Here is a 24,552-nt window from a genome sequence, read left to right on the forward strand (position 1 = left end):
TGATCACGCTGCCACTCTCTAGCTAGCTATCGCTCCGTTTCTATCATCTAGTGCTCTAGCTTTATTCATCTACCGTTTTCTCGCTCGAACATCTACTTATCTCTTCTTGATCACGCTGCCACTCTCTAGCTAGCTAGCTAGCTATCGCTAGCTATCGCTCCGTTTCTGTCATCTAGTGCTTTAGATTGATTCATCTACCGTTTTCTCGCTGGAACATCTACTTATCTCTTCTTGATCACCCTGCCACTCTCTAGCTAGCTAGCTATCGCTCCGTTTCTGTCGTCTAGTGCTCTAGCTTTACTCACCGCCTGTTCGCTCACTCTCGCTATCATCGATCAATGTTTCTTTATAGCTCTATCACCATCTTCCTATCCATCTATCACTATCATCGATTGTTCAAGCCTTATTCATCTTGTTCTCTCGCTCTCTCTGTCAACGATCTTTCTTTATCTTGGTCACTGTATCACGGTATATCTGTGTATCTATTGCTCTAGCTTTAGTCATCTACTTATCGCTCCGTTTCTCGATCACTCTATCCCTCTCTATCTACCTAGCTAGCTAGCTATTGCTCTCTACCCATCGATTGAGCTAGCTTTATTCATCTGTCGTTCTCTCTCTCTATTATCTAACATCGGCCTATCCATTTCTTGGTCTACTATCACTATCTATCCATTCATCATCCATCACTCTATCCATTTATTGCTCCGTCTACTTAAATCTCCGTTTCTTGACCACTCTATCGCTCTCTATCTGTGTCGATAGCTAGCTAGCTATGGCACCGTCTCTAACCATGTATTGCTCTAGCTTTATTCATCTGTCGTTCTCTCGCTCTATCATCCATCTATCCATTTCTTGATCTCTCTCTCTCTCTCTCTATCTATAGCTATCCCAACGTTTCTCTCTATTGCTCTAGCTCTATACATTATTGTTCTCTCTTGCTTTATCCATCTATCTAACCACCAATCTCCGTTTCTCTATCACTATATCCCATTGCTCTTTTTCTTTCTCTTTCGACCTCTCTCTCCAGCTATAGCTCTGTCTCTATCCATCTAGTGCTTTTACTCCGTTCACCTCTCTCTCTCTCTCTCTCTTTCATCCGTTTCTGTCGCACTTTCTACCTCTCTATTGCTCAATCTCGCAATCCATCTGCCGCTCTACCTCGCACTCTATCGCTCCCCCGATCCGTCCGCCTGTCTCTCTCTCGCCCTATCCATACATCCATCTGTCAATCCATTGTTGTCTTTCCCGATGAGGGCGAAGCATAGCCGCCAACACGGCGTGTCACCACAGGCATACTTTGTGACGTCGCAGGCCTCGCCGCCCACTGGCATCCTGGGTTTAAATAAACAGGGCTCGCAAGCACTCTTGTGTTTACAGTCTGATGAGCATGCGGTTGTGTGGGCTGCGCTGTTTAGCCCTGTGACTAAGCCGAGTCGCTCGCTCGCACGCACGCACGCATGCGCGCGCCCTGGACACGCGCACGCACCGTAAACATGTCGCGGCCCACACACAATGCGCTGACCCTTTCACCCCGAGCTTGGCCCCCGTCCCCGCCGTAATCACGCCATTGGCCTGTGACTCATCTCGAGACGGAGATACTGTTACAAATAATAACACAAAGGCTGCACTTGTGGCTTCGGCGAACATTTCAGGCCGCTCTGTCTTTTTAGTCGGCTCTGAAGGGAACGGAGCAAAAGGCTCCGATTAATCGAAATGATTTGGAATCAATTTTCGATTTAGAGCGTCTCATTGTTGGCTGTGACTACACGCGCTTCACCTAGAGAAAGGCGGAAGAACGTGGAGGTGACCGCTTTAGAGCGAGCGCCTCGTTGTTGCGGCGTGCGAAAGCCCGGTGGGATATATTCCAGGCTCCAGAGGCTTTAAACAGATAACTTTTTTCACAGCTCAAAATATAAAGTTATGTGTAGGCCTAAGAAAGATGCTGGAGGAAGCCATTTTTCCAGTGACGGTTGAGAGGGGGCGTGGTTCCAGCATATTCAACAGACACGCCCATAGCCTTTGAGAGCAACAATAACGGCTTGATTTTTTCATAATTTTGAAGCCTCATTTTATATACTTTGGAATTTTTAATTAATCACCAAAATTGGCAGGGTTGTTAACAGCGTCAAATTTACGTACAAATCACATTTATTTTCACTTTACAGGGACTCAAACGATAATCTCAATTGCCACCAAAAACTAATCCGCTTAATGGCTAATAATAGTGGAAGTCCAAATACAATCTGTAACTGTTGTTGACTTCCAAGTTGTCATATCAAAATAATTGCTCCCATAGGAAATCATGTCGTCTCGCCAAACCTTTGCCATCATGAAACCTACCATTTTTAAAAATATTTTTCACATTTTGGACTGTCGTTCCGAGTAAAGTATGAAGGGAATTTAACCCCTGTATGGTACTGCTAAAAGTACTCAAAATACTCACCCGTCTTGATGATGTTAACAAATCATATGCTCAACATGGCATTTAAGCAGTCGGATGGTTTTCAAACCGACATTGATTTACAGCGCTCGTCACACTTTTCCTCACATCCGTGGTGATGTCACATAAAGGAAGCCCTTGTAGACTTAAGCTTTTAGAGCACAGCTGTCAAAGTCAAGGCCGCGTTACTTTATAAGGGCCCACTGATGCAAATAAAGTGTCTAGGTCGTGCTTCTTGATAAATGGATTTGTTCTTTTGAGTTTGGCAAAGAAATCTGTGCTGAAAGTGCACATTTTTGTCACTTTTAATAGATCTTGCAAGTTTTTTCAACAAATCCCTTCTAAACATGAAATGGACGATGGTTGTGTACTTAAAATTTAAAAAAAGAAACCACTGCAGAATGATCAATTGAACAATAATAATCAAATGGCCAGAGGCATATACATATTTATATGCATTTCACAGAAAGTCTACCTAATATTCTCATAATTCGACACCAACCCAGATAGCTTTGTAATTGCCTATAGATGCCACACGATGGCGGCAAACCACGAATACGTGAAGGTTCAACGTGACAGTTATTGCACGTACAAAGTCTTTCAACTGGCAGTCAACATTATATCACAGTCGCACGGTGTTAAACGGTTTTGGCTAGCTCGGTGAGCAGCTGTGCCAGTCGAACGGTTTTGTTGTCAATTAAATGTGATTAAAGCTGTCTGAAAGTGGCAATCACAAGTGAGCACTATTATCTTTGCAAAGGCAGGCATTTTTTAATTAAATTAACTAAGCGGAGTGGTAATGGAGGACGTGCCCAAGGGTATGGCAAGCCGTCCGAGCATTTATTCAATATTCTGGGTCAGCTACTAGTGCGCTCTTTTTGCCTCGCTGGTAAGGCATTTAACACACTAGTAGATCATCTGTCTTACTAGCAACTTTTTTTTTTTTTTTTACACACTTTTTTTTTTACACACTTCTACCATCCACTACTGTTGAACATACAACACTAGTTCATGACACGTGCATACTAGTTGGGCCTAGTAGTGTCACTAGTGCAGCACACTCCTTTTGTAGTAAGGTTTAATTGTATACTAGAAGGTCAAAAGTAGCAATACTAGTTCATAAATGTGACTACCGGTAGTAAGACAATTATCCTAGTACAACATAGTTCTACTAGCGGGCTGAGTTTAAAGCCGTATGAATATTTTTTGTGATCCTACTAGTGCGCTGAATGGTCTTACTAGTGATGACAGAGTGTAACAGTAGGAAGATCTCAATAGAGATGCAACGATTCATCGCTTAATTGACAACTAATCAGTTCCCAAATTAATCGATAAATCATTTTGAGACCTTGCAATTTAATTGATTATTTTGCATATGGATTAATCGTTTTGAGCCCTTGCTTAGTTCAAATTGATCCAAATCCTCAGCATTTCAGCCTCTCAACAGTAAAGATTTTCCCATTTCTGTATTTCTCGATGAAAGCAGATTGAATATCTGTGTGTTGAATCAAAATAACACATTTGCAAACATCTGCTTTTACTTTGGGAAAACAACAATGGACATTTTTGACTATTTTCTCACGTTATGGACCACACCAGTAACTGACTCAGAATCAATTCATGTTAGTGCATTTTCTGCATTGCCAATTAGAAATAATAGGATAAAAATCGAAACATGCTTTTTAAAAAATATCTGATTCATCGATTAACTAATAAAATAATTGACCGATTAATCCATTATTAATATAATCATCAAGTCATTGATCACCTTCAGTTGACTGTTGTCAACGCTACGGAATAAATGCTCAAACAGCTTGTCTGCTTGTGCGGATTTAAATGCTAAAATCTGCTGCCTTTGTCACATCGAGGCGCTCGCATCAGCATGATTGTGATTTACCAACCACTTGTCGACAAGTGCATCCATTGTAACCACGATTAAATTAAAACTCCTGCTCCAAACTTTTTTTTTTTTTTTTTTTTCCTCCTTTGCATCATCCCAGTAACCAGCACATGCACAAACGTGCCCGAAGGCATGCATGTAATCCCCCCCCACCCCCCACCTTCCCTTATACACACACTTCACAAAACAAACCCTGACAACTGTCACTGCCACTCACCTTGCCACATAACTGAGGATGTGGGCGCGGATCACCATGCCAGCTTTGTGCCGCACCTCCTCCCTCTCCTTCTCCAGCCTTTGCTCCAGGGCCTCCTTCAGGAACACCTGCGGGAACCAGCAAACCGTGGACCTTTTTCTCCCCACCGTCTGAAAGCCAGCTGGGGCGAGGGGGAGGGTCGGAGGGGTGGTGGGGGTGGCTTGTGGGGTGGGGGGGGGTCTTTCAGAAGGCTCCTGGCCGCCCTCCTCCCTCCACGGCTCGGGGCAAAAGTGGCACTGCGGAGCTGCTGCGTCTGACGGCGCTCTCGCCGCTGCACGGCTTCATTGTGTGCACTTCCTGAGCATTTCCCTGCGACTGGCGCGCACAGGCAGCGAGGGAAGGGGAAAGGGAGGGATGGAGGCAGGGAGAGATGGAAGGAGAGAGGGGTGGGGGGTGGGGGTGGGGGGGGGGGCAGGGAGGGATGGTGGCGGGTGTCCAGAAAAAAAAAGCAAGCCACACCCCTGCTTGCTCTCAGGAAGGAAGGAATAAGAGTTTGCTTAACCCTTTGCATGCTCACAGGGACTTCCTCACACCCAGCACAAAGTTGTGGGAAGAACATGAGAGGGGGTGTGGGGTGGGGGTGGGGGGGGCAACATCAGAAACGTACATTTGAAAAATTTGGAAAAAAAAAATATAAGCTGAACTGAATCTTAGATCTGGGTTCACCATCCGTTTTAAACGTGAGAGCTTCTTGCTGGGTAGTGATTAATACAAAGGCCTATCACTCTTTTGAAAAATTTTCTCAAATAGCTTCCAATATGCAATTATGACTACACCTTTTTATTTCTATACATCTCTGAGCTATTTTTAGAACTGGCCGCAGGCCACTCCTGTGGTCCTTGGAGGTGCCCGCAGGCACCACAATGCTAACCCCTAGCTTAGATGCTATTTGTTAGCCCGTCTATGGGAATTCCGTTCATGTGTTAGCATTAAGCTAGCAAAGTTGTGCGGTTGTTTTAGCGTGCAATTCTCTTGTTCGCTGTTTGGCTTGACAATCAACTTCAACTGGGAAGTGGCGGCAAACAGCTTGAAGTCTCTTTTTGGAAGAATTGTTCACTATCTGCCAAACCTTCTTTTGAATACTGCGTCCTCTACTACTTTTACACCTGTTGCCAGTAGCATCGGCAATCTGTTTGGGTGAACACGCAATTTAGCAGCCGCTATTTTGGATGTCAAAGGGGGCTGGGTTGCGACTTGCCCCTTTTGTGTTTGTGTCCCAGATGTGGCACCAGTCAAAGAATCCCACAGCTGCAGTCCCGCACTCCGGAGGAAGCTCCCACTCGGTCCACATCCCCCCCCACACACACATCTCCGCTCAAGACGCCACACACACCTAATCCACACTGCGCCGAGCCCCCCCGATTCAGCTCTCGCACTTCCTCCGCAACACAATCAGCAAGCGTATAATTACACAGAGATTGTTCCAGCTCCAAAGGAAACATGGCCGTCTTCCCACAACCAACACAACGTCCCCCCCCCCCCCCCCACGCCCACACACACACCTCAAAACATGACCATGTGCACTGAAGGACACACAACCGCACTATCAAGTGGCGCAGTCATCAAGGCAAAGTTCAAACCGCTGGATGCGTGACACTGGAAAATGATATTCCGGTGAGACATGACGACTCCAGAGATGTCGACCATGTGCTTCGTTTTTTACGGCCATGTGTACATTAGCGGTTTAGCACCAGCGATATATTCATTAAGAAGCGGCGTGCGGTCGACTTCAAAACCTGCCCATATGTGCAAAGGGGAGCGCGTGTAGTTAGCGTGTCAGCCAGATGGTGCGTGAAAATATGAAACGTTTCGGGCATTTGAAATGGAGGATGAGCAGCCTACAATATTTGTCATACTGTCACTTCGATGTTGGGTTGATTTTTACAATGCTTATCTTTTAGTTGGATATGACACAAGAGCCAAAAGACTGACTGAAATGATGTTTTAAGACAACAGGAGGCCTCACTAAACTTATGACAAATTATTATGATTATTTTTTTTTTTAATGTGCAGTGGCTATAAAAAGTCTACACACCCCTGTTCAAATACCAGGTTTTGATGCAAGGAGATCAAGATAAATCATTTGAAAGTGTTTCCACTATTAATTTATTCATTAAAACCAATAGAAATCAGTTGGTAAAAAAATGTTTAAAAAAATTGTTGTTTTTTTAAAAATTAAAATAGAGTAAAAATGTGAAATACTGTAGTGTGGACACCTGCTTTCATCAGTGGTCAGAATGAACCAATCACAGAAGTCAGCACAGATGTCACCATTTAAAGTGCTTCTGATTAAAGTAGAAGTCAACCCAAACATTTTTTTTTTTTCAAGAATATGTTCTCGGCAAGCCCACCAGTTGAAACAAGGCATTCTGATAAATATTGCATTTATGGAAATAAGAGTTAATCCACACGTTTTTAACCATCTCTGGGGGCGGCCATTTTGTCACTTCTGTCGACTGAAAATGACATCACAACTGCTCACAACGACCAATCGCGGCCGACCAGTTTTCTGTTGCTGAGCCATGATTGGTCATTCCCTGAGCCCTGGGTAGTTGTGATGTCATTTTCAGTTGACAGAAACGACAAAATGGCCGCCCCCTGAGCTGGCTAAAAATGGGTGGATTTTGATGCTTAACTCATATTCCACAAACGCGCTATTAATCAGAAGGCCGTGTTTCAACTAGTGGGCCTGCTGGGAACATATTCTTAAAAAATATATATTTGGGTTGATTTCCCTTTTAACCTCAAATAAAGTGAAAATGTTGTAGTGGGCTTTTTATGATTTTTTTTTTTTTTTTTGCTTTATAGCAGAATAGCCTGGACATTTGATGCTAACACTGAGTGCTTATTTGGAATTGTTGTCAATTCCTTGGTCCCATTTCCAGCTAAAGCAAAACAGCCCCAAAGCATGATGCTGCCACTGACATGCTTTTTTTTTTTGTTACTTTGGTAATGAGCATTCTTTAGGAATTATGGCCAAAAATGTCAACTTTGGTTTCATTGGCTGCGATTGGCTGGCAACCAGTTCAGGGCGTACCCCGCCCTACTGCCCGAAAACAGCAGGGATAGGCTCCAGCGCGCCCGCGACCCTGGTGAGGAGAAGCGGTTAGGATGATGGATGGGTGGACGGTTTCATTGGACCCACAAAACACAATTAGAGAGATGCAACTTTGACGACTTTTTTTTTTTTTTTTGGTGTCATTTCCAGCTAAAAGTCCAAATGAAAATGTACTTAAACTCCAAATTTGGCCTGGTTACGAACAGTTTGGCTCTTCTTAACTGCATATGTCGCGGAGGAAGCTGGTTTTGCCCTTCACAATCAAACCTGCCATTAAAAGGTTAATCATTCATTGAGAAAGCAGTGAAAACGAGGTCTTTCTAAGGAAGAGTTAATGATTGAAATCAAGAGGCGGGAGAGAGAGACTGCTGCGCCAAAAAGGTGTCCCCTGAAAGCCTCATTGCCTCCAAAGCGGCCGGTTTAATCATTATTTGGTGAACAATGAGGCCGCCTCGGGATTACTGACTGTAAGCGCCTAGCACTGGCTCGCACCATGCGCTTGGAGTGAAAATTGGAGTGGGGTGGGGGGGTGGGAGGGGTAGTTGGGGGAAGCCATCAAAAGTGTGCGGTTGTCAACAAGGGAGCAGAAGGTCTGACCGCAACCTGCCCGTAAATTCTTTGGGGCGCGAGTCACGGCGAGGGGCGTCCGAATCGTGACACGCATTAACAGCCTGGGAATCTTTCGGAGAAAAATTTGGCATCATTTTGTAAACACTTTGGCCATAAAAAAACACCAATTATGCCATAGAAAAAAAAACAAAATGGTATTTGGCAAGAGAAACACTATATTTTGCCACTGAAAAGACTATTTTGCCAAGGGAAACTTATTCTGCCACAGAACAGAAACACTACAGGGTGGCTCAAAAGTCATACTTCATTTTTTTTTTTTTTTCTTTTTTTTAAATTTTGTTTCAACAATCATGAATCGTATATTTTTTTTGTTTTCCAAGGAACAGAGGAAAACACAAATTTGGGCCATAATGAAATATGAAGCGATTACTATCAGGTGTCATTTCAGCACACTATGCCGAAAAAAGAGTGAAAGGTGAAAAATGTCAATGGCGTCATTGATTGATCAATTTCAACTCGACTTTTTTCACATTAGGGTCGATGAGGGACAATATTTGCTGTTCTTTACCTTTGTCTTTCCAAGCTGCCACTCTTTCTTGGTGTTGTCATGACATGCCAGAAGCTCTGCGCAACCCTGCTTTTCGTCTTCTGTCTGGATTTTGCTCTTCGGGATCATCTTGTATCTGCGAGTAGGTTGCAAGAAAGATACACGCTACGCTACATGCAAGTCGAGTTTATTTGGATATAAAATAATTGTGAAATAATTGTGAAATGTGAGTTAAGCAGTAAAATCCAACCGCTTTCGTCCATCTCAGGGGGCGGCCATTTTGCAACTTGCTATCGACTGAGGATGACATCACAGATGCTGAGGGTTCAGGTAACGACCAAACAAGGCTCGCGTGTCTTCTGTAGATGAGCCGTGATTGGTTGTTAACCGAGCGACTGTGATGTCATTTTCAGTCGACAGAAATTGGTGATAAGCCAAATAATTGAGGATTTTCAACATTTTGGGGTGGTCTTTGCCCTGTATCCCTCTAGACTAGATCCACCCCTGAACTGAACAGCAAACAAATCCCAGCTTCACATTCAGAACCAAAACAAGAGCAACTTTAGTTAGCTTAACCATTTTTCAAACAGTTAATACATTTGTCTTTGCTTCTAAAATTGAATTATCTTTATTCACCACCGTGTTTTGAAGAGAAATTGTGTTATGATCAGTCGTACAGAATTAATTTATATCTATAGTATAAGAACCAATTTATTAGTAGTTGCTGTGGCATTTTTGTTAGCGGGCTGCTGAAAAATGGCCGCGAAGGGCTTCACAGGCCCAGAGTTGACAAAGATGGCCGACACCTCCTGATCTAACCCCCGCATCGACAACAACAATGGAGGTTGACGTCCCGTTTTTTCGGACCGAATTCCTTCGAACTGAACAGACAACACACCGACCTGTGGTAGAAATCCTGAAAAGAGCGGCGAACTGGGAATCCAGCCTTGCGGATCTTCACGGTTTCCAGCATTCCGGAGTATTTCAACTGGTTCAGGACAACATCTGGATCAAACTGGTCGGCTTTCTGTAGAAGGCATCAAAACACACACATTCATTCGCACATTAGCTTACTCTCAATTTCGATTGTCCTCATTAGGGAGCCGGGCGATCTGCAGTCTATTCCGACCGACTGGGCGAGAGGCGGTGTGCACCCTGGATCAATTGCGAGCCCATTGTGGTTGTTTTAGGCCCACAAAAAAACAAAACAAAAAAAAAAAAAAAAACAGCTAATCCATCTCATACCTCACTAAGTTTGTTGAGTGGTCCAATTGGGTGTCCCATCTGCATCGCATTGTCCGCCTGAGACGTCCACATGCAGGCCCATTGTCACCCAGAGAGCTTGCGGTGCCGGATAAGCCCCCCCCCCCCCGCCCCCCCAAATAGAGCCAAAGAGATTCCGCAAAGGTGTCAATCTAATTATGTGCACATGTTACTATGCAGGGAAGCCCTTTCATGCTCGCATGTGTTCAGGCTCATAATTAAACGCGCACATCCATGCACGCACGCAGGCCAGCGCCTCCTCTGAGCTCTGAACTCTGCTCTTTAGCAGGGGATTTGGGTCCACTCAAAGAGGCGCTGGCATGAAAGCAAGCCGGGCCTCCCGCCGACTTTCCTGCCAGTGACGGGGGATGAATATAAATGGTGCGTGTGTGTTGGGATGCGTGTAATCGCATCAGAAGATAGTAATCCTGCAAATTTAGTCAGATAAACAGAGGCATGTCTTGTTTCCATTTCAGAGGCAAGGTGAGTGTGAGGCGATGACAGCAAAATGTTTCCATGCTCGTTAGTTAACATAGATCTGGTTCTATATATCTTATAGGGCGGCGCGATTGTGTCGTGATTATCACATCGGACTAACAGTTCAGAGATTCCAATCTGGACTGGGGCCGTTCCAAAAAAAAAATGCTTGTTAGGTTTAGTGAAGACTTTAAATTGTCAATAGGTGTTAATGTAGTGCCCTGCGATTGGTTGGCGGACAGTCCAAGGTGTAAAGCAACAGAAAAACTGCGACCCCATATGGGGTTTTAAAGCTCAGCAGTACGGCAATGTATTTATTATTATTTCTTTTTTTTTTTTTATTGAACCACAAAAACATGTTGCGATTGTCACAAAAGAAGCAGACTGCCACAAAGAGGAATCGGTGAGGATAAAGGAAAGAGTGTGAATGTTTTAAGAGGCTGTTCGGAATGAGCAGTAGTCCCTTTCATTAATTCTGCCTGCACCCATGGTGACAGAGACTCACCACACTTTGCTTTCTAGCCACAGATACGTATGACATTATAAATACACATTCACAGTTTTTGAGCATGTATGTCAGTGTTAAGGCAATGAATGGTGTACAGTAGGGACGTAACAATTAAGCGAGAATAGATTTAAAAACGATTATTTCCGATTAATCGAAAAATCGAGTTGACTAACTTCATCTAGAAAATGATGTCTTAAAAAGTTTTTTCATTCCAGGTACATAGCACATTTTAAATGTGTCGATCAAACTGTGCTTTTGCACCAAACATCATTGCGCATTGCTTTTGTGGATGGCTGCAGAATCACACTAGTGCACTGAGACAAGTATGGTAGCAATTTTTTTTAAAAATCGAATCGAATCGAAAAATCGGGAAGTGAAAATCGAATCGAGTCGGGGCTTGAGTGAATCGTTACATCCCTTAGTGTACAGTCATGCAAAAAAAAAAAAATAGAAGACATTTATATATTAAAATGTTTTGAGTATTACTATATAATATAAACTGCATATACTGTATTGGTACATAATATCAACAAAAGAGAATGTGGAATTCAGAAGCTATTCCTTGAGTCGCTCCAATGTTTTCCTACCTAAATGTGTGAGCGTGCGAAGGAGTGGAAAGCGCGTAGCTGATAAACGACGACGATCCCCAAACTCCCTCTCTCGCACATACACACAATAAAGACTCCATCCGACAATCAGACGACTGAATCACCCTTTTTTTTATAGCCGTGTGGTCAAGAGGAAGGGGAGAAACGGAGGACGAATAAATAAACCGCTCGCTGGCCCCGCCGCCGCTGCCGTTGTGGTTTCGTTTTGGCATTCCACCGATGCAGCCAGATCAGCCAAGCGCCGCTGCTGCTGGAGCGACCTCTGACCCCCTGTAAAAGGGCTGGAGTGGCTGGAATGTGCTGGTACGCAGCCCGGGAGTACAAAGGGAGTCTTTGCATCGGGCCGGAGGGGAACGGCCCGCGTTTATTAGTATTGAAAATATACACCCAAAAACCAAATAACCCGGCTGTTTTTGTTTCAAATGCAACATGGTTATGACTCGGTGGTCGGGCGAACTGCTACACCGTTAAAGTGACTTTGCGGAACGTTAACTGGAAGCAATGGCGACAATGAGAAGCACTCGCAACTGATCTGACAAGATAGAATGAGCACCACCCACCTTAGCCATGTTAGGTTTGATGCAGCGCACAAAGAAAGGGTTGGAGGCACTTAGCGTGGCCATGAGGGAATGGAGAGATTCCTGAAAAACAGAAGATTCTACTTTAGTGCAAGCACACTCCATTATCTCAATTCATTCACAACATTAATTAATGTATGTTTGATCACAACCCAATTCGACTCAGCATTTATAAAAAAAAAAAAAATTTTAAAACACCACAGTTGAGCATTTGGAGATTTTAAAACAAATGAAAGAGTCTTAAAATGAGTTTGAAAATGCACAGGCGGCCAGTGGAGGGAGGCCGGAATCGGTTATACGCTCCCTCTTATGTGCTCCAGTTAACTCATTCACTGCCAGACATTTTCAGACCCTCTTTTACCCTAATGTTTGAAAAATAGAAATACATTCCTGGGATTGAATGGCTGGACTGTGAAAAGACAAATAAATGTCAATTGCAGTGAGTGAGTTCAAAGGCAAGCGGCAGCGTTTTAAGCCGACTGAATATTTTAGGAGGACTGGCTGACTCCAAAATGAAGGGTAATTTCAGTCATGGAACACCCAAGGGTGTATTCATAAGAAGGAGCTGTTCTGTTCCAAGCAAATGAGGCACTGCCAACCTCTATTGCGAGGTATGAAAGTACAAATTTACTACAACCACTACTGAGCGTCCATCTATACTGATCTGCGCTGAAATTGTCCATATTGTTTAAACGTTTCTTAAAGCGGAAGTCAACCCAAACATATATTTTTTTCCCAGAATATGTTCTATACAGGCCCACTAGTTGGGACAAGGCATTCTGATTAATATTGCGTTTGTGGAATAAGAGTTAATCCACCCGTTTTTAGCCATCTCTGGGGTCGGCCATTTTGTCACTTCTGTCGACAGAAAATGAGATCACAACTGTGTGACAAGTGAGTGACAAAATGGCCTCCCCCCGAGAAGGCTAAAAAGGGGTGGATTTTGCTGCTTAACTCATATTCCACAAACGCAATATTCATCAAAATGCCGTGTTTCAACTAGTGGGCCTGCTGGGAACATATTCCAGAAAAAAACATGTTTGGGTTGACTTCCGCTTTAAAGACTAAATGCGAATGTAGTGAACCTAAAAGTTAAATACAACTGAACTGTACATTGTTGTCAACAATACGTTCCAAGAGACAAGCTCCACTAATTATTTGGTCGTCAGTCAGCTTTGGAGATCCGAGCGGAATATTTCCTACTTTCTAGTCGACCCGAATGCAGCATTAACACACACGCATACATCCACACAACCAAGGGGGGTCGGGTGTGGGGTGTGGGGACCCTTGAACTGCGTCGGCCCGGCTCTCCTCCCCGCCTCAGACAGGCTGTCTCCAGCGAGGCCTGGCCTGGCTGAGCTGAGCGTGATTGGCCCCTGGTTGGCCCCGCTCTGCCCAGCCATCAACACTAATCCCCCTGGCTTCACAAACTGTGGCCTGGGCAGCCGGCCAAATCCTCCCCTTGCTCCCCTTCTCTCCGCACTGCAGTTAGGACAAAGTAACTCCACTGCGAGCTATCCCCCCCCCCTCCCACCCCACCCCCCCCACCCCGCTCCACTCAAAACCACATCCATCTATCCTCCCTATTCTTTTTGCAGCTCAGATACACAGACGACATTCTGCAAGATGTCTATTTGACATCTTGTGTGCGACACTCGGGGGGCAGCCGGGGTGGGGGGGTGGGGTGGTGGTTGACCCTCGCAGGGGCACTTAGGAGGACAATGAGCTGGTCTGTGTCATTTTCTTTCACGCCGTTCACTATTCACTTAGAAAACAACTCATCACTGTGTGCGAGCAAAAATAATTCATGGTATGGATGAACTGTCCCATCAATATTATGCATCCATCTATACCCACCCGGAACTGAGAGCTGACAGTGGGCTTGCGCCGGGCGGTGCCCATCTTCATGGTCTCTTCTCCATTCCTGCTGCCCACGCGCTCAAAGAGGTCGTAGATGAAGTCGAGCCTGGCGACACGGAGTTTGCGTGCTGAGGCGGAGCGTGCGGCATTGATTCGCCGCACAAAGTATTTTACCTGCTGTCTTTGAGAATGAACAATATGTCGTCCCTGAAGGTGTCCCTGTTCTTCTCCAGGATGCCGCGTGCATCATAGAGCACCTAAAACAAAACAAAAATGACATTTGGCTGAGCACTAGGGAAGGACAAACTCCAGTTATACTCAATAATACAGGTGGAAGACAAATGCATTAAAAAAAAAAAAAATAAATAAAAATAAAATAAAAACTCCACAGCAGGTTCCAGGTTTGTGGTCCCACCATTATGCAGATTTTATTTTTACAAGTTAATAATGCTATTTTGGTCTAACTTTCATTTACATTGGATGTAATTACACTGTTGACCACTGGATGGCACGACAATTTTTTAGTTTGAGATGGTGTACATTTGAAAGAAGAATGAAACAGGAAGTATTTCAGCGCAGACTCGTTTTTGTTGGAAATTATGGAATGTTATCCTGCTTTTTACGTAGCTTCATTTTCTAATGTACATCTTTGGCTATGATTATTGCTGTACACTGTGAGAGATGAGTTACGTTTGTTAGTTTGGGAAAAAAAAAAACAGGATTTGTTTACTGTAAGCACAGAGCGCTTCGGTGCACTTGCGCTTGCACTCTCTCAGTATATTATATATATATTTAAATATGTTCGTGTTATGTCAGAAGTGTTGTTAAAGACTTTATGAAAAAGTTTGGTGTTATAAATGCTCTAAAAACGTTGCCGCATCTTGGTGCCAAGGAACTATGCTTAAGTAAATTTTGGAGCCCCCTTGCCAACCACCTGCAACCTTCCATTTTAATGATGTTATGATATGTGATTTGTTTCCCCACTAGATTTTTTTGGGGGGGATGGATTTCTAGACAGTTATATTGCCATCAATACCTTGTATGTCTTCACATACATGTTGATACATTTTTGATACAGCACGAGCATGTGCAGCCATGGCTAATAAAGTAACAGTGAAGTGTATAGTGCAAGCTTGTGAATTCCTGCTTGAGCCACGTTGTATACAAAGACACACAGAGGGGAGCGGCCCGAGTGTGTTAATGCAGTCACATGTTGAGTTTAGTCGGGCCTTAGCAACGCAGCATTCCACTGGCGCTCGCTCCCGGAACCACAGTAATGTACCGAGATTAAAATAAAGATGATTATTTCAACACATAATCTAAACCGTTCGTGTACGCTCACAAAAAACATTTTGTCGAGAACGAGAGGGCGTGCGTGCGCGCGCGCGCGTGCGGGTCTGTGTTTGCGAGCGGCGTAATCCAATAACAAGTCCACAATCCCTGCTTCCCCAGCTCGGCTCGAGGGGAAGCCATGAGATCCATACTGATGCGTCGTCATTTAGAATTCACAGAGGACTCCTCTGTGTGTGTCGCTTTAAGGTTCGGTCGGTTTAATAACACACAGTTGTCAATTACGCACAGCTTGACAACAAAATCATGCAAGAAAGATAGAAAGATAGAAAGAAAGATAGAAAGAAAGAAGGAAAGAAGGAAAGAAAGTGTAAGGTTTGTTCGATTTAATAACACGCAGTTGTCAATTGCAGACAACTTGACACCAAAATCATGCAAGAAAGAAAGAAAGAAAGATAGAAACAAAGAAAGAAAGAAAGAAAGAGAGAAAGAAAGAAAGAAAGTGTAAGGTTTGTTCGATTTAATAAAACACAGTTGTCAATTACGCACAGCTTGACAACAAAATCATGCAAGAAAGAAAGAAAGATAGAAAGAAAGATAGAAAGAAAAAAGAAACAAAGAAAAAAGAAAGAAAAAAGAAAAGAAAAAAGAAAAAAGAAAGAAAGAAAGAAAGAAAGAAAGAAAGAAAGTGTAAGGTTTGGTCGATTTAATAACACACAGTTGTCAATTACGCACAGCTTGACAAAATCATGCAAGAAAGCTAGAAAGCTAGAAAGCTAGAAAGAAAGCTAGAAAGCTAGAAAGAAAGCTAGAAAGCTAGAAAGCTAGATAGATAGATAGATAGATAGATAGATAGATAGCTTGCTAGATAGATAGAAAGCTAGATAGCTAGCTACATAGCTAGCTAGATAGAAAAGTGTAAAGTATATTATTGACAGTGATATATATAATGGTGTAATGATGAGTTATAATACATACCCAATATATGCAGTGTATAAAACATCCGTTATATATATATATATATATATATATATATATATATATATATATATATATATATATATATATATATATATATATATATATATATATATATATATATATATATATATATATATATATATATATATATATATATATATATAAATAACATGTTTGCATATACTCTGTCTGGGCTGTTTGATTTGTGTAAAAGTTCAAACCTCAGGGTAAAGCAGAAGACGAATAATTCAATTAGAGGGGGGAAGGATGCCGTAATTTCCTCAACTGACATGACAGCAATCTAACTAACACAAACGATGGAGCAGCCCACAGTGGAGCACAGAACGGCTGGAAAGGGGTGGGGGGAAGGGGCTATCCTCAACGGATGAAGTCATTAATAAGCATCCGCGCAAGACTTGTGACTGTGCTGCCTCGCTCGCACACACTGAGCGGCTTGTCCAAGCAGGGCCCTGACGCTACAGTGTGTTTGTCTCATCAGTTGTATCGCAGTATTATTTGCCTTTATCGATGTAATATAGACGGGAAAGTTGAGCGAGCTGATATAACACCTGGCGCGAGCTAGCTTCAGGTGACAGTTAGCTTGGTTGTGCTAACATTGTCAATTCATTAGCTTATGTGTGTGGAGACGTGTCTTTCCTTGTGAGGTTGCAACACTAGCATATTTTTGTTTTGCTTGTTTGATAGTTAAGGCCGTTCTATTTTCTGACCGTGGTCCTATTTCATCAAAATTGTCATTTATTCTAAACTTTTATTAAATAAACATTATTATTAATCATAAAAAATGTGATTAAAACTAGACAAAAACCTTTTGTTTTTGTTGACTAGATGTGGGCTAAAACTATCACTTATAGAGATGACTACAATGTGATTAAGAAGACCAAAAACTAAGACTCAAAAACCTAAATGGCTGTCGGTGTAGGTGCTAAATAATAAATACAGTCAAATGATCTCCCACAGTAATAGTTCAGAATTACCAATGCACATTCAAACTCGCTGGGACTGTTCTTACCATTGGGACAGCCACCTAACTCTTGCACAACTTGGCCAAACAGGCAAACACTTCCTTGTTCTGGGCCCATCGCAACAGTGGGTTCTGCATGGTGGGAATTTACGGCGTTTGCAAATGATCACAGACCTTTGTGTGTGGGGTGGAATAATTCCCCACTCTCCGTCCACTTTGATTGTGCAGGCTGGAAAGACGTTCAAAATTCTGCTCAAGCTTCTTCTTTTTCTGCTCCCCCCCCCCCCCTTTACTAGTTGCCCCTCACTCAACAAAGCCGTGCATTCAGGAATCGAAGACAACTTAAATCAATTAAGGTAACGAACTAATTTCATTCAGCGCCCTGATCTGATCTGTTTCTACAAGTGCGCTGCTTCCTCCTCAGGGCAAAAAAAAATGTTATTAGCGTCTAGTCGATGTCACGCTCTTAACGTCACCGTGGAGTAGTAAAGTCGGCAAATCGACTAGACTGTCCAACCCTTAGTGCGTGCGTTTGTGGGTTCGTTACCTCTCCAGCGTAGTGCTTAATGCCAAACTGATGGTCGGTCACTCTGGGCTTCACGTAGTATGGGTTTGCCTGACAAGAGAGTGGAAAAAAAGGCATTCCGCATTCTGATTACAAGATTAATGTACAAGAAAATTGAAGGTAGGGTGAAGTGAGTTTCACAATTAAAAAAAAAAAAAGACAAATATCCCCATTCAAACAGTGCTGGAAAAATGACATCCCAAAATAAATAAACGTACAATATTCAATTACAATTTGTAGATGAGCACATACAGTTGATGTAAAAAGTCTACACACCCTTGTTGAAATGCGAGGTATTCGTGACATGAAAAAAGAAGCGAAGATAAACGAAAATCTTTTTTTTCCGCCATTAATTTGACCTACAACCTGTACAAAGATTAATGGCATAAAAGCCTTCAGACAGCTTGTTTAGTTTGAAACATAAACACCAGCGTGATAAAATACAGAGATACATTTGATACAGGGTGGGAAAATGTTAAGCAAATTGAATATGATTGACTGTTTTTTTTGGGTTTTTTTTTTGCAAAGTGTAAAAGAGCCAGCGATTAGGCACTTCTTATTTTGCGGCTCTACCTGTTCCGTCTCCTTTTTGTGCGCACAAAGTCGATCAGCCTTAGAGAAAGGCTGCTCACATTTCGGCATTGTTGCCTTCGCATGCGAGAGCGAGACGAGAGGAGGGCGTGAGAGCGTGCATGCGCCGCGCTGACGTCCGTCCTCGCAAGCGGCCATTTTACACTCCCGAGGTCCCCCGGATCGTTTTACGTAATTGCGTGCGCATTTGTTAGCGTCTGCTAAAGCGTGAAAGATGTGGAAGGTGTACAGGCGCGCTTGCATGCGAGCGTGCCGACTCACGGCGTGTCGGCTGTGCAGTTTCTCCAGGAGGGTGTAGTCGGTGCCTTTGGGGAAACGGCTCTCCTCGTTGATAAGAGCCAACATGCCCAGTTTCTAAAAGACAAGGAGAGAGGAGAAGGTGAAACGCACACTGACGGCTTTATGCAGCCAGTCGCCATGCTAACCGTCTCTCTTGTGACAAAACACGCATGTTGTTCCCACACTTGAGCCACTGAGAGTGAACCAACTTCATTTTTGATACTCTTTACTTAATTGCGGGAATAGAGAAAAGGCATAGCTTTCAGAGAAACATTGGTCAAAATCCCCCACTAGTCCAAACACGGTACTGGGATGTGGATGGTGACCCAGTTCGAGAGTACTCCCCCCCCCCCCCCCCCTTTAAAGCAGCAGTGGGCAAAAATTCGACCTTAATAAAAAAAAAATTCACAACTCTTTTGATGAAACATTGACTTACAAGTAGTTGAATGGGACCATTGTCATGCCCTGGGGGGGGTGGGGTCTGTATCGTTTTTACTGGCACTAAGCAACTTTGAGCAGGATGGGAGCAACCCCGGCACACCAAAAAAATACAAATGTCCTGAATTGCTTTACGGCATACTCACTTCCTCCTTTCGCTTTAAGGACGGAAGTCGATTCGAACGTCTACGTGCTATTACTGGTGTCATGGCAGAAGCCCCAAAACGAACAAAAAAACAAAAGTATTGCTTAAACAAAATTAGATTCATTACCTCATCGCTATACATCTTTCACACAGCCACTGGAAATCGAAATGTAATTCGGTCCAACTTACACTGACACTACGTGCTGGCGCGCATGGGAAATGTGCTTGACTTTTGTCAAAACACTACCGCTTTTGTCCACATGATGCCACCATAATCAACAAAAACTGACATATGATATAATTGGATATTTGTATCAGTTTCTCAACTGATTATCTTTGTACGAAAGTAGTGAATCTATTCGAGTGCAAAAATAATTAATTTAGAAATAATTTGGTACACGAGTGCTCAGTGTTTGGTGTCGAACGTTAGGGCTGAGTGAACTATATTTACTCATAGCACACAACAGGAAGGTTCGATTTGATCCTCAACTATTGCCTACCGTCCATTTTGGTTTGGAACGATATTTGACCCAGGGCATCCCAGATAGCTCAAAGTAAAAGGACATATACCTTCTCAATGAGATCCAGACACTCGGCGTTGTCCATCCAGTCAATGGCCTCCCACTGGATGCCTTCCCTGCAAGGGCAAAGACAAACAAACAAGACTAAATAAACAAGCAGAGGAACAGAATGGCGTCATCGAGCCATGTGAGTGAGCTGCAGTTTCATTCCGCAGAGAAAACAACTGCTTGTGACTGTAGGGAAATAAAGGTCACGTTACCGGTTGTATTCCAGCTGCTCCAGCGAGAAGATGTGCTTGTTGAAATACTCCTGGAGCTTCTCGTTGGCATAGTTGATGTTGAACTGCTCAAAGCGGTTGACCTGCGCGGTGGGCGAAGCGAGTACGGTTTAATATCAAGGAATACTACGAGGAAACTGATGAGAATTAAACTGAAAATACCCCCCCCCCCAAAAAAAAAATTATTTATGAGCATGAACTCAGATTTTAACATTCCACAAAATTCCAACAGTCCTAGATGTATTGTATTAAAAACATTATTATTCCTACAAAATTACAACTTTTTCCATGTAAAATTGACAATTTTTGCCCGTTGTGCAGTCAGAAAGTCAAGGCTTTTTTAAACGTAAAATTTAACATGGGATTTTTTTTATTGTAACATAATCAAGATTATTCTTGTAATATTACAATTCGAATCTATGTAAAGTTACAAGTTTTTTCTTGTGATAGCTTACATATGTAATATTAGTTAGATTTCCCCCCCCCCGTGATGTGACATTATTTTTGTAATGTGTGGACATTTTTAATCGTGACATTTTGGCAACATTTTTACATAATGGAAGTTTTCCTCATAATATTTCAACGTTATCACTGTAATTTAACAACGTTTTTTTCATATTGATCCTTGTTTCCTAATATTTAAATAACCCGTATGTGATATTATAATGTTATTGTCGTAACAATGTCACTTATTTCCACTAGTACGTTGTTCTATATTTTCATTTTCATCCCAGAGTAAAGCTACCTTGAAAACTGCTGGGTTAAAAATAATAACAAACAAATAACTATTTGGCTTCATTTTTATGTTTTTTCACCTTGATTCTCATAATTTTATATACATATCATTTGAACTTTCATGTGATTTTTTTGTCCTCTTATTTCAGTGTGGCCCTAACACCCCTTTGCACGGATCACCTCAAAGTTCTCAAATCCGAAGATGTCCAGGATGCCGATGCACTTGAAGTTGTCTTTGCCTTTAATCTTCTGGTTGAGCTTCATGATGATCCAAGAGAAACACTGCGAGTACAGCGCCATGGCAACCGAGTCCCGCGAGTCCACAGCCTGCAAGGCACGACGCAAGGCGAGGTGAGCACCAGGTTACCCGAGGTTACCTGAGGTGAGGTTAGCTTAGGTCGGCTGTTCAGCTGAAGCCGTGTTGTGTGTTGTGTGTTGCGCTTAGCTGTGCGGGCAGCATTGTCTGTTTTCACAACAGGCCACGGTGTTTAGTACCTTCATTTCCACTGTGAGAGTGCACTTTATTTGAAGCGTTAAAAAAAAAAAAAAAAAAAAAAATGCTGACCGTTTGCCGACTTAACTTTATGGTCAATGAAATAACATGCAGGACTTCATATTTGTAGCCTCAATGCAGAAAACAAAAAGAAGGAAGCAGATGTCACCGAGTATTTAAAGTGGAAATCAACCCAAATGTATTTTTAGAATATGTTCTATGCAAGCCCACTAGTTGAAACAAGGCATTCTGATAAATAGTGCGTTTGTGGAATAAGAGTTAATCCACTTGTCTTTAGCTCTCTCTGGGGGCGGCCATTTTGTCACTTCTGTCGACTGAAAATGACATCACAGTGTCGGCTGACCTGTTTTCTGAAGCGGAGCTGTGATTGGTCGTTACTGTCATTTTTCAGTCGACAGAAATGACAAAATGGCCGCCCCCTCAGCGATGTCTAAAAACGGGTGGATTTTGCTGCTTAACTCATATTCCACAAAACGCAATATTAATCAGAATTCAACTAGTGGGCCTGCTGGGGACATATTCTTGAAAAAAAGATGTTTGGATTGATTTCCACTTTAATGTACATAATCAAGAGTAAAGCAAGTGTACCGGTAATATTTGTTGCACTGACTTGGCCATTTCCCTCTCTAGTTAATTCGTCAAAATATATGTATTCATTCATTGATTAATGTACATATCAACATATTTTACATGTCGCTTTTTTAAAATTATTTTTACGTCATCTACAAACAAGCTGGCCCATGTGTCCATTTTACACGTTTGGCCAGCCCTGGTATAAACGTACTGCATGTTGTTTCTGAGTCCAAAATAGTGCCGACAATAGTGCCGCGCCATCCATCATGCCCAGTCACCTCCTGCCACTGAAAAGAAAGCCGGTGGCTCCAGGATCTCCGTCACAGGGGCAAGAGGAGAAGAATGGCTGTTTGTCCCGGACGAGGGACGGAGGAGGGGTCTCGGTTCACGGAATTGGCGGGGGGTGCCCACTTCGGGCGGTCGTAGGTTGGAAGACCCCCGCTTACTGGGAGAAGGAGCCTTTCTTACTGGGTCCAGCAGAATAATGCTCTCTATTTAGTGAGGAGCTGCTTCAAAGGGCAGACAAAACAAGTGGACAGCGCAGCGTCTTTGTTCCATTTGTCAAATGAGCTCTTTTTCTGGTAGGAATAAAACGATTCCTTCACATATTTACTGGCATAAGAAGAAGAAGGGGGGGGGGGGGGGACTGTGGGATGTGTCATAAAGCTCAAAGAGCCCAAAAGTCGAGTTACACATTCGATGCATTTACAAAATTGAAGCTTCGCTTTTAATCGGGAACGTAAATAGAGTGGTGCCTTGAGACATGAGTTTAGTGTGTTCTGGGACCACATTAATAACTCAAAACAGATAATAACAAAAATAACCCTCTATAAGATTTGATTTTATAAAAACAAATAGTGATAACATAATGAAATAGAATGTAAAGAATTGCGTCATGAGTAAGTCATTGCGGCTCATTCTGGTGAGCACGATTTGGCCACTGGGGGCGATGTAAAACCTGTTTATTTCTTTATATTCTCTTCTATAACATTTTTATATTGACAAATATGTGCTATTTTACTTTACATAAAAGTGTAACAAAAAAAATGTGGTGGAGCTTTGGATTGAATGAATGGCGTTTTCCAAAACTTTATTTAGTAATAGAAAACTTTGGGGAGCCGTTTATTTGTTTAAGCTTTCTTTAACCTCATTGATTTTTTACTTTTCGTTAGACGTAACCTACTATCATCAAGACTAATGTCATGAAACATTTGCCTGTATTTTGTGATTCTATATACAGATACTGCACTGTGTATCACTTTTCATTTTTTGAATTTTGGACAGTTTAGAAAGATTTCCCTTAGAGTTAATAATGGCAACGGTTAACCCCCAAAGACATTAATGTCAATTACATGATTTCCTATCGGAAAAATGGTTCATTTGGGATGTCGCCCAGCATACTGGAATGAATTGTTTTCAACCTTTAAAGTTCTGCCCTGTGGTACATTTCAATTATTATAACATCCTGATGAAGATTAGCCCTCATTAATCATAAACTCAGGCATGGATGTGTAATGCCAGGCACACTGTGAGTGAATTATTACAGTGTCTGCCACCATAAGAGAAGTCTCCAACTTCATTCCCCCCCAATCATGAGCTCCATTGTACTTTTGACTCAGATCACTATCGCCACGGCTTCATTGTGCCGGGAATCTGGCAGACAAAAAGTAGGAAATGGCCGAGAGTCACGCAAGCGATGTGGAGGGGGGGAATGTGTGTGTATGTGTGTGTGAGAGAGAGAGAGAGAGAGAGGCGTGTCATTTAAGTAAAGGGGGGGAAAAAAAGGTGACCAGCTAGCATATGGCCCACCACACACCGAGGGATGCAGATAAAAGCGACTTTTTAAAAAGAAAAATAGCACTCTATATTATTTGTCCTTTATAACATATACAGGGGCGACATAATTCAATGTGTTTTAAAAAAATTTTTATTATCTAATTCAATAGACATTGCGCTGCTCCTTCTGGTGTGAGCTCATTAGTAATCTTAATAGTCAATCTATGCGGAGGATAAAGAATACATGCCTGTGAATACTGTTTATTTATTATCTGCCTGCATCTTCATTTGTGGTCAAGTGTCTAAAGGCTTATAACACAGTATACTGAACGCTGTAAAATGTAATGCCCCTCTATCGCGGGGGTCACGATTGAGACCACCCCCGTGAAAAGTGAAATCTGCGATATAGAAATACCCTCCGTAGTCATGTTTTTATAGCATTTACGGCACTTTTTTTTGTTTGTTAGGTCTATAAACACACTTTAAAATAATACAACTAAATTTAGACATTTAAAGAGAGCAAGTGCAACGGATAAGACAAAAATATTGCACAGTTGTAAAAGTGTACGGATCCCACTATCTTCCCAGAAAAAAAAAATGCTGGTTCTGTTTTTTCAAAACTAGCAAACTGAATTCATCATACATCAATCAATAATCATGCCCAAATGTGTACATTATAAAATGAACCTAGAGCCATTGCATTCTGTAGGCATAAAAAACAGGATGAAAACAGATTCCATCATCTCTTTCTAATCTCTTCATCATAAATTAGGATGATTTTAAAATACTTCCTGTAAACCTACATATGGATGAATGTCT

The 24,552-nt window shown here is 42.4% G+C and overlaps 1 protein-coding gene across 1 annotated transcript in view; it reads right to left on the reverse strand.

Moving 5' to 3' along the window:
* LOC147136711 (unconventional myosin-X-like) overlaps positions 1–24,552 on the reverse strand; it is a 46,414-nt gene that overhangs the window by 18,933 nt on the left and 2,929 nt on the right. Inside the window, exons 5-15 of the mRNA XM_086050686.1 lie at positions 21,051–21,197; positions 20,118–20,218; positions 19,907–19,973; positions 18,736–18,828; positions 17,866–17,934; positions 14,240–14,322; positions 14,063–14,171; positions 12,188–12,268; positions 9,674–9,798; positions 8,793–8,907; positions 4,558–4,664 (exon numbers count right to left, since the gene is read on the reverse strand). Of these exons, the coding sequence (XP_085906812.1) occupies positions 4,558–4,664; positions 8,793–8,907; positions 9,674–9,798; positions 12,188–12,268; positions 14,063–14,171; positions 14,240–14,322; positions 17,866–17,934; positions 18,736–18,828; positions 19,907–19,973; positions 20,118–20,218; positions 21,051–21,197 (1,097 nt within the window). The remainder of the gene's footprint in view (positions 1–4,557; positions 4,665–8,792; positions 8,908–9,673; positions 9,799–12,187; positions 12,269–14,062; positions 14,172–14,239; positions 14,323–17,865; positions 17,935–18,735; positions 18,829–19,906; positions 19,974–20,117; positions 20,219–21,050; positions 21,198–24,552) is intronic.

Source organism: Filicampus tigris, chromosome 14, assembly GCF_054856515.1.
Source record: "Filicampus tigris isolate MCC_2025a chromosome 14, RoL_Ftig_1.0, whole genome shotgun sequence".
Lineage (NCBI taxonomy): Eukaryota > Metazoa > Chordata > Actinopteri > Syngnathiformes > Syngnathidae > Filicampus > Filicampus tigris.